This window comes from Trachurus trachurus, assembly GCF_905171665.1.
Source record: "Trachurus trachurus genome assembly, chromosome: 16".
Classification (NCBI taxonomy): domain Eukaryota; kingdom Metazoa; phylum Chordata; class Actinopteri; order Carangiformes; family Carangidae; genus Trachurus; species Trachurus trachurus.
This window is the reverse complement of record NC_139902.1, coordinates 364,980-380,517: the sequence shown is the minus strand read 5'-3', so window position 1 is coordinate 380,517 and position 15,538 is coordinate 364,980. Positions and strand designations below refer to the sequence as shown.

General features: G+C 41.6%; 1 protein-coding gene across 1 annotated transcript in view; it reads right to left on the bottom strand.

Annotated features, from left to right (window-relative positions):
- The window catches only part of taf2 (TAF2 RNA polymerase II, TATA box binding protein (TBP)-associated factor), a 31,632-nt gene that overhangs the window by 2,667 nt on the left and 13,427 nt on the right, over nucleotides 1–15,538 (bottom strand). The window contains exons 11-24 of the mRNA XM_083988842.1: nucleotides 15,381–15,516; nucleotides 14,823–14,977; nucleotides 14,266–14,380; nucleotides 14,010–14,119; nucleotides 13,104–13,169; nucleotides 12,815–12,941; nucleotides 12,540–12,665; nucleotides 9,679–9,819; nucleotides 9,328–9,438; nucleotides 9,023–9,216; nucleotides 8,578–8,717; nucleotides 6,672–6,741; nucleotides 6,233–6,342; nucleotides 639–868 (exon numbers count right to left, since the gene is read on the bottom strand). Coding sequence (XP_083844968.1) covers nucleotides 639–868; nucleotides 6,233–6,342; nucleotides 6,672–6,741; nucleotides 8,578–8,717; nucleotides 9,023–9,216; nucleotides 9,328–9,438; nucleotides 9,679–9,819; nucleotides 12,540–12,665; nucleotides 12,815–12,941; nucleotides 13,104–13,169; nucleotides 14,010–14,119; nucleotides 14,266–14,380; nucleotides 14,823–14,977; nucleotides 15,381–15,516 — 1,831 coding nt within the window. The remainder of the gene's footprint in view (nucleotides 1–638; nucleotides 869–6,232; nucleotides 6,343–6,671; nucleotides 6,742–8,577; nucleotides 8,718–9,022; nucleotides 9,217–9,327; nucleotides 9,439–9,678; nucleotides 9,820–12,539; nucleotides 12,666–12,814; nucleotides 12,942–13,103; nucleotides 13,170–14,009; nucleotides 14,120–14,265; nucleotides 14,381–14,822; nucleotides 14,978–15,380; nucleotides 15,517–15,538) is intronic.

The window sequence follows — 15,538 nt, the reverse complement described above, 5'->3', positions numbered from 1 at the left end:
GACCAATCAGTCGCTGGTCTGCAGTATTTTCAGTTACCAGATTCCATGTACTTTAACCAAATGGAAACGCAAAAAGGCCAAGTCGAGTCGAGTCGAGCTGGTACCACGTGGTGGAAACATGCCTTCAAACGCCCAACAACACTTTGCCCCAAAACAGGAGAGCATTCATTTTAAAAATAATTTCAGAAAAAAACTCATCTTTTCCGGGACATTTTACTTTTTCATGAGTTTTCCATGACTGAGCTGGAGCTGACAGCAGCTTCCTGATCTTTGTCAGTATTAGCAACAATCTGAGCCTGGGCGAAGGTAACTACTTCAGATGTGTTATAAAACTAGAATGGGGACTTTTACACTGATTCTAGTTGACATGGTCTATAAAGAGAGAGGAAAATGCAGCCAAACAGTGTCGTCACCACTACACTGCAGCACTGCTGATTAGATAGATCCAACAGAAGATAACTCATGACATGACTACTAGTGGTCATCCACCAGTCATTGCCTGATGAAGTCAGTCTAACACTCATTTTCTTTTTGACAAACACAAATACAACCCGTCCAGGACTAACCTGACAGTATTTGTGTTAACTATTAACACCACATCAACTGTGTTGATCATTTAAGAACCGTGCAACACTTACAGCTGAGTAGCTCATGCCGACACCATGGATACCTATACTGGCGGGTGTGTCTATGATGGTGCTGACCCCGAGCTCAGGCTTGATGGTTGGGTTGAGCACAGCCTTCTTCTCCTTCAGGTTGAGCACAAGGCCCAGTTCAGGCAGGGGCAGGCAAGAGGGACGGGTCAGACCAAACAGAGTGTAGTACAGGTTCACAGCATCACAGCGGAGACGCCAGTCATGTGACGTACCTGAGAAAAAATGGGTGAGATGGAGAGATACAGATAAGATCATTGTTTGTTTCACTCTGCTTCCTGTCACCTAACCTCAAATTAAGACTAAATATTTAAAACCAGTAAACCTAGTAGGAACACTGTGGTACTATTCTATACTATTCTCTCCTCTCCTCTCCTTCTCTCCTCTCCTCTCCTCTCCTCTCCTCTCCTCTCCTCTCCTCTCCTCTCCTCTCCTCTCCTCCTCTCCTCTCCTCTCCTCTCCTCTCCTCTCCTCTCCTCTCCTCTCCGTACATTTTTGCCCTTCTCCATGCCCGGACTGACACCAAATATCAGAAGTGTGGGCCAGATTGGATAATGTATTGTTTGATTTAGGATAACTTCCCATTTCTTTGCGAAACATCAGACGTCCTGTTGTCATGTCACATGTGCCAAGCAAATCTCATACATGTAAGTTACATTTTTCTGGAACTATGTTGATCCATCCAACATGTACGTTTCCATCAGACCTGACGAGTGTGCAAAGTTTTCAAGCATGTTTAGTCTCTCAACAAGGTGATCGATTTTTATGAAGAAGAATAAGAAACTATTTTGAGTGAGGTCTTCTCTTCTTCTTGTGCCCTGAGGGGGGCGGTGAAAAAGACAGGGAGAGGAAAATGGGGGCGGGGGTTGTGGCTTTGGAAAGGTTGAAAAAAATCACAGTAAATGAATGTAATGTAGTCTTAGAGAAGCACTAAGACCAGCAGAAAGTTGTGAGGTTTGTGTTCCTGCTGCGCTGACATTCAGCTGTGAAGGTATGAATGTCAAGTCAAACACATGGGGGGCTGTTTTCAAAACCTAGTATTCAAGGTTCCCTCACGTTGGTCACTGTGTGTATTTAAACTGGCAGTACATACATTAACTGGCGCTGGCTGACCAACCAACCCAAGTTCAGCCGTCTCTCTGTTCATCCTTCAAGCCTGTAACTCAGTGAATTCAATAACATGCTGGGGCCGACAAGCATTGTTAACATATACTTGTATTTGGGTTTTGAGGCTGTGTGTATTTGGATTGGCAGACTGAACGGTTACAGCTTGGCTAGCTTGGCTGAAATACACATAAGGCCCCCTGGAAGCGAGAAATAATGAAACCTGAATACACAATAGAGGGCAGAACCATGTGGGCCTGTGGTGGAGTCACTGCACCAAAAAGTAGACCTAAACCTTATTCATTACATGATTGGATGAAAGAAAATACAATAATGAAAGAAGAAGACAGCCAACTGATCTAAAAGATCCTGATATTGCCTCTGTCTGAGAAACCGATGGAGCACAATAGAGCCAGCAACAACAAGGTGACACCAGCACTAATCCTGTATGTGCTGGGATGTCTGAAAGAACCACTGTGTTGTGGTGTGGTGGTATGACAAACTTTGACAGCATACTTCACACAAAACTGGAATGTTCTGTATCAATCAGTAATTGCATTGCACTCTCCACCCGAGTTAGTGCATGCATGACTTAGACAACTGATGAGCTAAAAGGGAAAAAAGGACAAATCAAACCCCAGAAGCTGAGCAGGAGGTACAGTAAGAAAGCTCTACAAAGCTATGGCAATATTAGCAAATTAGCAAAAACTTTGTTTCCTCTTAATTCTTTTTTCCCATGGAAGCATGCCAGTCTGCACTCAGGCCAGTCCTGAATGGAAGTGGAAACACTGAAATATGTACATACATACAGTACATATGTACATACATACAGTACATACAGTTATTCTGTCCCCAGGGTGAAAATATTTTTCTGAAAAAAATACTGTATTTGTTGGGGCTAGGTTGTAAAAGCTCTGAGAAAAAATAATTGTGTCTCAGTTATGACATTTCATTTTTTTTTTGTATGTCAAAAATCCAAATATGCCAGAAGCAAGCAGAAGCAGAAGCTAAACTGTGCTCTGAAGATTTTGATCATATGTAATCACACAATTAAAGGAGAATTCTGGTCATTTTCTAAGTAACGCTATACAGCTCTAGGTCTCCGAGTGCGGCCATAGGAAAAGCAGCCAGGACCGAGCTCTCCTCCTGCTAGCTGCGCTACACTGCAGTTAAACAGCAAAGTAATGGGGGCAGTTCTTCTAACCGTAACTTTGGCCTCTATTATGCTCAAAATATCACTACACATGCTTTGCAACATCCACCAGTGCCTTACCACACAACACTGACTGTGCACAAACTCAGTGTTAATATGAGAGAGCAGTGCAACATGTATGTTTTTATGTAGCTCTGCTCTGTTATGTAGCTGTGTTCATGCTGGCTTCCTTGGTAGACCTTACTAGTCGACTGTCGAGCACATGCCCAGTGGGCATCGGTGCAGAAAGTGGAAGAAGGAGAATATGTCTGGATGTTGGATAGATGGAGGAACATTTTGAATTTGATGGTCGTGCATGTTTATTCAAACCAGAATATACAGATGAGGAGCAGTCTTCATTGATATGGAAACAGTCCAGAGCTTGACTAGTAAGGTTTACGGAGGTCTGTAAAAATATTTGGTAAAAAAAACTCTCTGCCTCCCCCTTTCCTGTCTATCTCTACTATGTGCTATCAAATAAAGGGAAAAAAAGGAAAAATATATATACTTTAAAAGAAAAACAAGTGTTTCATCAAAACAAGTTCTCTCCTGGCAGAATTTTGCAAAGTGTTTGGTTTAAAGATGGGCTGTCAATTCATTAAAAAAAAAAAAAGAAATAATAATAGCACAATTTGCTGTGATTACTAACAATGAATTGTTTGTTTCCCTTGACAAAAAACACAGTATTGAGGTACTATTAATTCATATTAATTAATTAGTATATTTATTTAGGTGTCAACTACAGGGGAACCATAATAAACAAACAATATTAAGCATGGGTTTCTTCTCAGCCACGCATATAGACAAAAAATGCAGCTGCATTAACTACATTCATTTTTTAAACATGGTAAATATTTCAAATTAATTGCAAAAATCTAAGTTTTGATAGCACTAGTAGATGTGTTTATCCAAGAGATTTCAGTCTAAATGCTAGTGTGTAAAAACAGTGGTAAACTAGTCTCTCTGTTAATGGGAAATCCAGCTGTCACAGCTATTCCTGTCTGCTTACTGAGTTTGGTGAGTGGAGGAGTCCTGGTGGTTCCAGACTTCAGGTTACAGTCACTGAGTTTTAGCTGAACTGTGCTACTTGGAACATCCTTAAGAAATATCTTGAATCTATCAAATAAAAAAAAACTGGTTCTCTTGGTATATCCCGCAGCTGGTGTAGTTTATGTTGGCAGCGGTTTTTTTTAATCTGAAACCACAAAGAGACCAGAAGAGAGCTGATTTTCTTTTCTTTTTTAAAGGCCCTATTGTCACAGATATTGTGCTTTGAGTAGTAATAGTAGCGAAGAGATACTGTTGACTTTAAAAAACTGTAGTAGGTTCTGAGAGAGAATTTCCTGTAAGAAATAATGAACCATGCATTGACTGGACTCTCTGTTGAGGTTGGATCAGTTGATTTGTGCTTCAATCCAACAAAATGAGAGGAGTGGAAATATCTAAGCTGTAATTAGCTCTTGAGTGAAAACCCCAAAGAGAATCTGTCCAAAACCTACCGACTGTTTTATGCATTCTGAATTCAACTCTGTACAACCCCAAGCCTAATGAGAGACCCGCTGCCTAAGAGCTGAACAAGTTGGAGAGAGTCATCAGAAAGAAACAGAGTCCAGGCTTAACGACAAAACGTGTCTCTGTCTTGATGGAGTGACAGTAACCAAACTGAATATGACATGTTGAGGAAGCCTGGTAACAAGACGGCTTGGTTCACCATCCACTGCACCTGATCAGCAGTGATGGAGGAGGTTATAAGCTCAGACCGAAACACCACACACACAGGGGTACACTGTCCATGTGATGAAAGTGTGCCACTAAGTGTGTTGCTGAATTCAGCAACTGACTGAATGAACAATGTAACAAAAAATGTAAACATGAAAATGGGCTTACTTACACTTCCTGTATTAAGATAGCTAAATACAATCATAGCAACCCCCTCAGAGTGTACAATACTTGCCACATTTCACACATTCACTCAAACATACACCTCCCATCCATACACACTCATACACTCATTTACTGTGACAACTGTGATGAGCACTGCAGCACTTTATCACTTTCATCATACCCTTATCATACATCATGCCAATGATCATGGACTTGCACCGGTTCTTCTACCAGGGATGCAAACGGGTCAGGACCAAAAAAGAGAGGAATTTTCCGGGGGGGGGGTAAGTACATTACAATATCACGGAAAAGTCCATTCCCAGTAGTTCAACCCCAACCAAGTATTGAGTGCATATAGATGGACATAGTTTTCAGAAGGCCAACATTTCTATATTAAAAATGCTTTAAAAAAAAAAAATCCTTTGCAATATTTCAATTTTGGAGATACTGATTTTTAGGTCTTCACTGAATGTTAGTCATAATTATTACTATTAAAATAAACTGAATAAATAAAGACATGGGATGTTTCATTCAGTGTGTAATGGACATATAGGCCTATATAATGTGTTAGTTTCACTTTAATTGAACACATTCTACATCGCGGAGGCGACGTCTTTCCACTCAGGACTTCCTTCACCTCTGAAACGGGGCAGAGCTCCGTGGAAACACCTGCCTGACACAGCAACGTAGGGAACCGTGCATGTCCGCGGCGCACAGCTGCATGGACATACACGGGGAAAAAAACGGCGTCGCCGTCGCACCGACTGCACGCGGATACGCGCCGCTTTAATGAGCGTGCATGTCGCGCGTCTACATCGGAGGTCGGCTGTTATCAGTGTAATCAGAGACCATGAATGAGTTTGCCTCAGTTTCACGTGATTGTCACTGTCAGCCTGTTAGAAAAACATTTTACTGACCCGAGCTGAGACGCTGAGACCCCCCCCCCCCTCAAAACCAAAACTCTTCGGATCTGAACGATTCACACAAGTCACCTAATTGGTCATGAAAAAAGCGAGTTTCGCTTTTCGGCGCGCTGTTTGCATCCCTGTTCTACACACTATCCATAGCCTCTCGATCAACCATCTTGCACTGTATTATATTGCACCATACGTATTGGTTTCACTGTGTATTATTGTCTACTTGTTGTTTCTGTAGTGTTGTCTCTCATCTAGTGTCATTGTCTGATGGTTTCTGTTTCCCACATGGATATGTTGTATTTCTATGGATGTCCCAAATTTGTGTGTCCCCTGTGTCTTTGTTTTGTGTATTTAATGGCCTGAGGTCTTTTTAACATCAAGCCGGAGGACTACAGTTATAAATTAGCCTCTGGCACTGTCCTCTAAATAAACACTGAAACACTGAGATTGCCCTGATCTACCTCTCAATGTGTGTGTCTTACCTGAATTCATGAGCTTCCAGAGTTGGTCAACCAGTGCTTCATTACAGAGAGGTGAGTCTGTTGTCTTTGTGAATGGTGGATTCTTACTCAGCATACCCAGGATCTCATGTCTGATTGGATGACAAACAGGAAATGCAAAGAAGCAAGAAGATGAAAATACACAACAGACATTTGTGTGACAGCTGTACACATATGAAGATTAATTCCATTCGACATAAAACATAGCAGTCTTCAGATCATAATTTATATGTTTTCTAATATTTTTTTACCACACTGCTGTTTCATGTAATAGCGTAAAAGAACTGAAAACAGCTTTGGAAAGATGAGAGGTGCTGACATAAATACAACAAGAAACCTGGGCACTGGAGCGTTCATAATGTGAAGCATGAATGTGCGTTAACAGAGTGCAGATGTATTGGGTGTCTGGATGTCTTCTGACCTGACGTAATGAACCGGCTCACTCTGGACCATGGTGAGCAGCCACTGTAGCTCTGCTGCGCTTCTTTCAACTGGAAACAAGAAAACACTGCGTCATGCTCACAAAGAGAAAACTAACACAACAGCCAAACAATTTCACACTGCAGCTGACCTCAGTGGATGTGAGGGTCTAAGGACAGAGGATGTTGTTATGATGCTGTGTAAAGCCCTTTGAAAGAAAAACTGTTTGTAAAAATGGACTATACAAATAAAATTGCCTTGCTTTGCATTAACATTATAAGAATTAGGCACATCGCTTAAAGGACAATTCCAGGCGAATTCAACTCTGGGGTGTATTTTCATATCATTTTAGGTCTAAAAGAAGGAATCTGAAGATTTTCAGTTTAATTGCTCCTGTTTTACGGTAGTTGCATCTGTCCCCGCATCCCCACGGCAGCAATGAATGGGAGTGGATGTAAGTTCCGCTGTTTAGGCTGTTTCCAGCCCTCAAAGCCGCAATTTTTTTCCACAGGCAGCATCAGATGGCGACTCAAACATGCACCGAGAAGTTTATTTACTTCAAGCAAGCCGGCATGTTTGTAAAACTAGATCTAATTCAAAGTCTCCCGGAGTCTCGCGCGAGACCCAGTTGCAGTGCGCGGTGTATTCAGGTGCAGTGGGAAAAGCTACCGTTTGTGTCATAAACACAGGAATATCAACTCTTGACTTGCTTCAAGTAAAAAAAACTTCTCGGCGCATGTTTGAGTCGCCACCTGACGCTGTCTGTGGAAAAAATGTACACTTCAAGCAAGTAAGGAGTTGATATTCCTGTGTTTATGACACAAGCGGGAGCTCCTACTGCGCCTGAATACACCAGCACTGCAACTTCGGGCTCGCGCGAGACTCCGGGAGACTTTGAATTAGATCTAGTTTTACAAACATGCCGGCTTGCTTGAAGTAAATAAACTTCTCGGTTCATGTTTGAGTCGCCATCTGACGCTGTCTGTGGAAAAAAATTGCGGCTTTGAGGGCTGGAAACAGCCTAAACAGCGGAACTTACATCCACTCCCATTCATTGCTGCCGTGGCGATGCGGGGACAGATGCAACTACCGCAAAACAGGAGCAATTCAACTGGAAATCTTCAGATTCATTCTTTTAGACCTAAAATGATATGAATATACACCCCAGAGTTGAATTCGCCTGGAATTGTCCTTTAAGTGATTCTCTGTCCATCGCCCAAGACTAATGAATGAACAGGCAATAAATATAAATATAAATAAATACTGTATATAAATATCCTTGAAGCTGCCGCTATTTGTCGCGTACAACAACAACTACATCATCCTTCAACAAGTGAATGATCATTGTTGTTCTACCAATGTATGTCAGTTAATTCACAAAAGCAAATATGGGTCAGCGTTGTCTGGTGAGTGAGTGAGTGAGTGAGTGAGTTAGCTCCTCTGACCTGTTGTTGCTGGTTCATAAAACCTGCAGGTCGTTGGCACAATGAAAAAAAACACCCCCCCAATATACATACATAATTGTCTAAATAAACGTGATTTCAGTCTTGACCAAAATGATCGTGATTATGATTTTCTCCATAATCGAGCTGATTGAAATGATGTGATTTTTTTTTGTAGTATTTTCTGAGCATATCAGCTATGAATGCACATCCACTTCACCAAACTTACATCCATGATCATGAGCTTAATAATTATTATTATTATTATATTAACTAGAAAGAGTATTTCCTAATGGAAAATGTGTGTGAATGCTGAAAGCCATTGCTGAAGCTTAATTAGCAGAAGAAATTGACAAGGACAGAAATGGCATGCGACACACGGGAATCGAACCCTGCACCTCATGATTGTCAACCCAGCTTTCAGCATTCACACTAATAAAACAAATGAATAATATAAATACACACCTCTTGTATAGTCTACCAGGGCCTCCAGTGCAGCGACGCGAATGTCTACGAAGTGTCCATACTCAGCATAGGACTTGAAGAGTGATGGGTCGCTGGGGATGTGACCGTTCTTCTGAAGCTCACGGATCGCTCTCAGACAACTGGAGGAGGAAAATAAAATGAGGCACAATATTCCAACTGTGAAAAGGTGGCTAATAACAACAACAACAACACTACTACTACTACTAGTACTACTACTAGTACAATAGCACTGTTTTTTTGTCATATCGCTTAATTATATTTCAATTGACACGTGTCCTCCAGACCTACAATACCAACATAAGTTACAAGAACTCGTACAAAAGCTTCTCTTGCTAATATTCAGTCTACAATACATAACCTTTCCATATACCACTGCATGCTGCACTGTGATTCACATACAATGAAAACACCTTCTGCTCCTTACCTGACAGTGATTGTGTTTCTGAAGCTCGGCAGGAGTTTCTCCATGTTGAGGAATCGGGTGATCTCCTCCAGGATGAGCCGGACATCAGCATTTAGATTGTCCACTGTCCGCACCTCGTTGTTGATGCTGATGGCTGGGGTCAGAGAGTTGGTCAACGCTTCAATCAGTTCTGCACGGTAGTAGTTATCTGAAAACTGGTGATGGGCAAGACATGTGGGAGGAGGAGAAAGGTAGGTTTTAACATGTCAAACCATCCATTCATGTACACATTGAAATATTGTTCCTCTGTAAGGATTCATCTTTACTTTGTTTTTCCTGTTGTCGTTGTACTTGATGAGGTCCAGGATAAAGTTGAGGACATCTTTGGGACAGAGGTTCTGGACATCTCTGAGCAACGCCATGGCAACTGGCATCGTCTGACATGGAAAATGCAGATGAAATAGCAGTCACATAAAATGATATTCCTTTGGAAACGATAAAAGAAACATTTACTGAACTTTCCGACTGTAAAAATAAATGTCATGTCTCTCTGATGGATAAAATAGGGAACAACAGTGTTTGAATTCACTTAAACATAATTGTGGTATATCTCTGTTAGGCTAAAGACAGATGAAGGCATCAGCAGTTTTGATACGCATTTCGTTTGTCTGACCTACCTTTTGTAGGAAGTAGCTCTGGAAGCTGATGAAGTTGTTGGTCTTGACGATGTTGGGGCAGCTCTTGCAGCAGAACATCCTGGTGAACAAAGACTTCATGGCTGGTGGGCCCTGCCACGTACTCACCATGGAATTGGCTATCTGCACAGTTCACACAACACCAGAGGAATACTTCTTCACAATCAAACACTCAGTTACTTCGATGAGTTCTGTTTAAAGGGATAGTTCAACATTTTGGCAAATTGGCCCATTGCCATAATCGCTATAGTCATAGCAGTAGGTTCGTTACCTTTAATTGTCGGTGTAAGCTATTTTTAGAATGGCGGAGCAGAGCTGTGAGCTGCTCAGAGCTATGCTACGGAGGCTCATGGAATTTCTTGGTTTCCCTCATCAAACTCTTCAAATACACAATCCAACAACTCCACAACGCTCTGGTGGACAAGTTGTGACCTGCACATTCACCAAACTATGAGATAATAACACAACGTTACCAGACAGAGTTGTTTTAGAGGGAAATACAGAGACTGCTTGATGAAAAACTGCCGACAACAAACAACTGTGTTGTTTTAGAGGTAAATTCATGCAAAACCGCTGATGCGCGTTGCCTTCAGGGACAGTTTGTGTATTTGATGAGTTTGATGAGGGAAACCAAGAAATCCCATGAGCCTCCGTAGCGTAGCTCTGAGCAGCTCGCGGCTCTGCTCCGCCGTTCTAAAAATAGCTTGCACCGACAATTAAAGGTAACAAACCTACTCCTAAAACTATAGGGATTATGGCAATGGGCCAATTTGCCAAAATGTTGAACTATCCCTTTAAGCTGCAGCATGCGGGGGCCTTTTGTTATCACTTCTGGATTCCAGATTTCTGCTCGACATATCAAATGTAAAATGTACAAACGAGTGTGAGCTGCACACGAGCTGCAGTGATTATTTGAGACACATCAAGAATGTTGTTACACGGATAACAATGTCCTCTCTGACCGTTGCAGTTTTTGTGGCGAGGAATGAACTACAATGTAAACAGCAAATGCACACATGAGGTTTTCTCAGGTATGAAGACCAGTGGCTCCAGTGGTATTTGAGCTTTAACAGGATATTGGGAAATTTATGGTAATGTGGTAATAGGGGTCACTGGCACAGGATGTTGTCATTTGGTTAGATAAATAAAGGGGGGCATGCACACCAGAGTGTTCCTGTGTGTGCACATGCACATATTTCTCCTGTCTAAGTGTTTTTCACATGGGCATAAATTTGTAAGGTTTTTTTGCTGTTTGATTTTTAGCCACAGGCCATTCCTTCTTCCTTTCCACATTTTCTACCAAAAACAAGCAAGTAAATGCCATCCCAGCCAACCACAGCAGAGCCAGGGCCCATGTCACTGAGCTCTGCGGTGGGTATGCATGTCTGTAAGTTCATGAGTTTGTTTATGTGTGTGTAGTAGTAGTAGTAGTAGTAGTGGTGGTGGTGGCGGTGGTAGGGGGGAAATAACTATATACTAAAGGCCAACATGAAGAAAAAAGTTAAGTGCTGCCATTTCAGCCACCACTCAGTTTATCATGTTGTGAAAATATTGGTTCAGGTGGAGCTTCAATGGCAGAAATCCAGTGGGGTTAAAGTTGGAGCAGACCAGATTCAGAGAAAGGAGAATTTCCTGCAGCCACAAAAGAACAGGACTGTTCAGTCAACTGATCTGAGAGAAGTAAGAGTTAAGCTGCTGGGTGGCCCTGCTGCTGTGGAAGTCATGTGTTTGCACAAAAAAAAAATTTCAAAGATACTGTGACCTTCCATTAGAATTAAAAAAAGAAGCAGCTCAAATGTCTTGACACAAATCAAAAACAATGCCAGTTATTAACAGCTTGTTTTTTAACTGTTTAGTTCCTCTCCCTGTGACCCTCCCAAACTCTAACTCATCTCACCGTCCTGAACCTAAAACCACATCCCCACTTTCTTTCATCTACTAATCCATCCACATTGGTCCCTATATCCACCTCTCCACTTTCATTCTCTAACTTTCTTTTCATTTAAAAACACTCCAAAAACGATTGTGCTTTCCACCTGGTAAACCGCATTAATGTGAGCAAAGAACCAAAACTAGATCTGGGCCAATTTGACTTAATCCATGAGATCATTTGTTTTAGTGGAAATTAGGTTAATTTGTGCTCCAGCAAAAAGGTGCAATGTGACATGTAAAAACACAAAAACTAAAGATAAAATGTATTTATTTTGAGGGTTAATAACTTCAAAAATGATGCTGGGTGGGTATGTGAGGGGAAAATAATTTTCTCCACCAGCATCATCACAACTAAACTTCCTTTAGTTCCACCAGCAGTAAGTAAGTAAGGATATCAAATCAAGGCCACACAGACTACGGGAGCTGTAAATGGACAAAGAGGACACAATGTACATGAGCTTGTGAGATTACGGTAGTTCATGTAAAGCACTTTAGCTGACCATGACCATTTTTTAAAATGTGCTATACAAAAAAGTGTGACCATGACCATGTATGCACATCCGTGTTTGATTAGTACATTTTCCATGAGGATGTGCAAGCATGCAAATTGATAGACTGCTTTTTAGCCTATATATGATGACCATTGGTTACCATACATCACCCTCATAAAAAAGCCCCAGCCCCAGGCATTTGTCATCTGGTTTGCTGCTGCCATGACTGGTTAGGGTTGTTTGCTGGTAAAAGTTCTCTTTGTGGATGGAATTTGCAGACTAAATATAGTAATAAAAAGGCTGTTTCTGGTTCAACAAAATAGTCTCTGTAGGAATTCTTTCTACAGTATCATTTTGCCAGACACTTAGAATAGAAATCACTGTATTTCTATTCATACCCTATTCACAGCGTACACATACCCTGGCTAGGCAGAAGCAGGCCTGCATGCGGACTTTGTAGAAACACTGCTCTTGTTCCAGGATGTCAGTCAGAGCCAGTCTGGAAGCGGGAGTTGGAAACTTTTCCAGCGCTGAGATAGCCTCTTCCTACAACCAGATAAGATACACACTCAATGCATACTTCTGGCTATTTTGATTTACACCATCCTGACTGGAAGCACATACAGTATCACAAAAGCAGCGTTTTATCATTTTATTTTAAAAACATAGGAAAAGTACTCTGGTCATCAGCCTACCTGTGCAACCACATCCCTCTCATAGCGCAGCTGATATTGCCACATGAAGTCGGCCTGCTCAAACTCCACCTTCCTCAGAATGGACATGTCCGGGTCGATCCGGATCCAGAGGAGGGGAGAGTCAGCGCTGCGGAGGACAGAAGTAACAGGGGCTTGTTCATGTAGAAATGTAACCTACCTCAACTCAACTCACAAAGTTTCCTGTAACATTGAACCCGAACAAGGTTTAAAGGATGAATTGTGAATGTGGTTGATGACAGGGAACAGTGACCACTACGTAATGTCTTACTCCATGGCTGACAAATCCATGTCCACCTCCTCTCCATTCATCAGCGGGATCTTCTTTTTCTTGTTTCTGGGGGAAAAAATCCACAAATCAATTTGTGATTGGCTGAAAACTAAAGCAAGTTTTTGTTGTCGACATTTGTGCTACACTACAATAGACACAAGAGAACTAAGAAGAGAAACACAGCTGAAACAGAGACTAACAAGATTAACATACAAAAACCCCAGAGCCACAGAGAAAACATCAACTTTAAGAACTTCATGAACTTAGAGACAATCACTGATGGTCATGCACTGGACAAATAATACACTATCACATAGCTAATCATTAAAAAGTAATTTACTCAATGGAAGGTTCTTCATTTCACTCTCCTCTTTTTGACAGATAGTCAGGGGAGGTAAGAGAATTGGTGCTTCTTCACAGCCATGACATAAGAGATGAGTGTGTCCCAAACTGAGACCAATGGGGTTCTGACACACGGAGCAGCAGCTTAGACTCTTCACAGTTATACAGTGAAGTAACAGCACAGCTGTCCTGTATATGTATAGCAGCCTATTCTTCCACCTGAGTCAGCGTTTCACCACACTCAGGCAGTGTGTGTGCTCTGTGCGCTCTGTGCATCCACCCCAACTCATTTTAAGACCAACACGCCCGTGGGAGCACAGACAAGTACAATCATATTTGATATTTAAGCAGTGTGGGCTCTACACAGGAAGATGGCAACTGCATCTGAGAAAGTTGAGTGCTCAGAATGAACAGTTGATTGGTGTAATTATAGCCTACAACTTACACGACAGAAGGTCATAACGTAGAATAATGAAATATAGGATATGCAGAGTAATAAAATAAATATAAATAAGGACCAAAAGCACTGATGGGTGTACTAATGTATTTTGCAGTGGTTGCTACCTTCTGCTCTTGGAGTGGCAGGGGATGTCATGTTTGAGGCTGTTCTCCTCTATCTGCAGAGTGTGATTGAAAGACCCATCCAGCTCCTGTACTGTCACCTTGATGGGACCCTACAGGAAAAGACACAGAGGGTTATCTGCCTGAGAAAAAATCAAGTCACTGTAAGGATGTTCTATAAAATAAAAAATAAAATAAAATGTTAAAATTATTGCTTTTACCCTAAGCACATCTCAACATCCTGTATCTGAAGGCTTACCACATATTTCTGAGTTCCAGATGACGTGTAGTCCTGACGGATCTCCAGCTCCAGAACATTCCTCTTCCTGTTGAAGGCAAAGCTGCCAAAGAATTTCACCACACTGCTCTGATCACTGGACACCAGGAGTCAAGACAGATGACCAATAGCAGTTTGAACAAATATAACCAACAGACACTATCGTTATATTTTTGTCGAGTCAGATTTATAAAATCATTAAAATCTTTCTTCTTGTAAGGGAAGAAAAAACATGCCCCAACCCTAATTCTGGTGAAGACAAAAAATCCAGTCAAAAACTGAAGTCTCTCATTCACAAAAGATTCAGGTTGTAGGCTCCATACTTTGGTCAGCTGCTCCCTCTTTCTTTAATGTCCACCTGTAGCTAAATGTTTCAACTGGGCATAGTTTAGTTGTAAATGTGAGGTCTCACAATTAACACTTGTATGTCAAGAAAAAAATACCAGGATCCAAAGGAATCCCCCACAGACACAGCATTAACTGTAGCATTGTAGGACAGGGCCTATTTTCGGACACAGAGCATCACAAATAAAGGATACACCCATTGTTTTATGAGTGGACCAATGTCTTTGCCAGAGACATTGGAGATGGATTTGAGGAAGGCATGAGTGGACAGAAGCATCTGGCTCCACATGTGACTCTGGTACTTCTGGGATGAGGCTGTACTGGCAAGACTCAGGAGCTTGTTGAAAACCTAAAGACGGACAGTAGAAAAACACAACGTCAATGCTCAGGCTATTGATGGACCACATGTTAACAATGTGCACACATCTAATCTTTAGCCTCGAATGATGAACTATGGATGAAGAATTAGCAAACACTGAGACTCAACCCAATAAGTCATTCAGTCAGACAGTTAGCAACAAACATTAATGTTTAAAGAGCTTACTCTGACTAAAGCCATTTTTATTCTTAGTTCATTTCACCTTTATTTATTCAGGGAGGGCCAATTGAGAGCAAGCTCTCATTTCCAATGGCGCCCTGATTACAGCACAAATACAATTCAAACACTTACATTTCTATAATAATATACACTCAACAGAAGCACATCATGAATTCAAGAAGCACTGAGAGGGAAAACATAAGACAGTCTTGACCTGCAGCATGAACTCCATGCTGATCCTGTTTTCTATCAGCCTCATCACCAGGTGGGCCTTGCACTGGAACATCTTGTAGTACTCCCAGGACAATGTGTGGGGGTGCTTGATGGAGAAGTGGAGGTGGGGAGTTGGACTGAAATAAAAAAAGGTCAGTC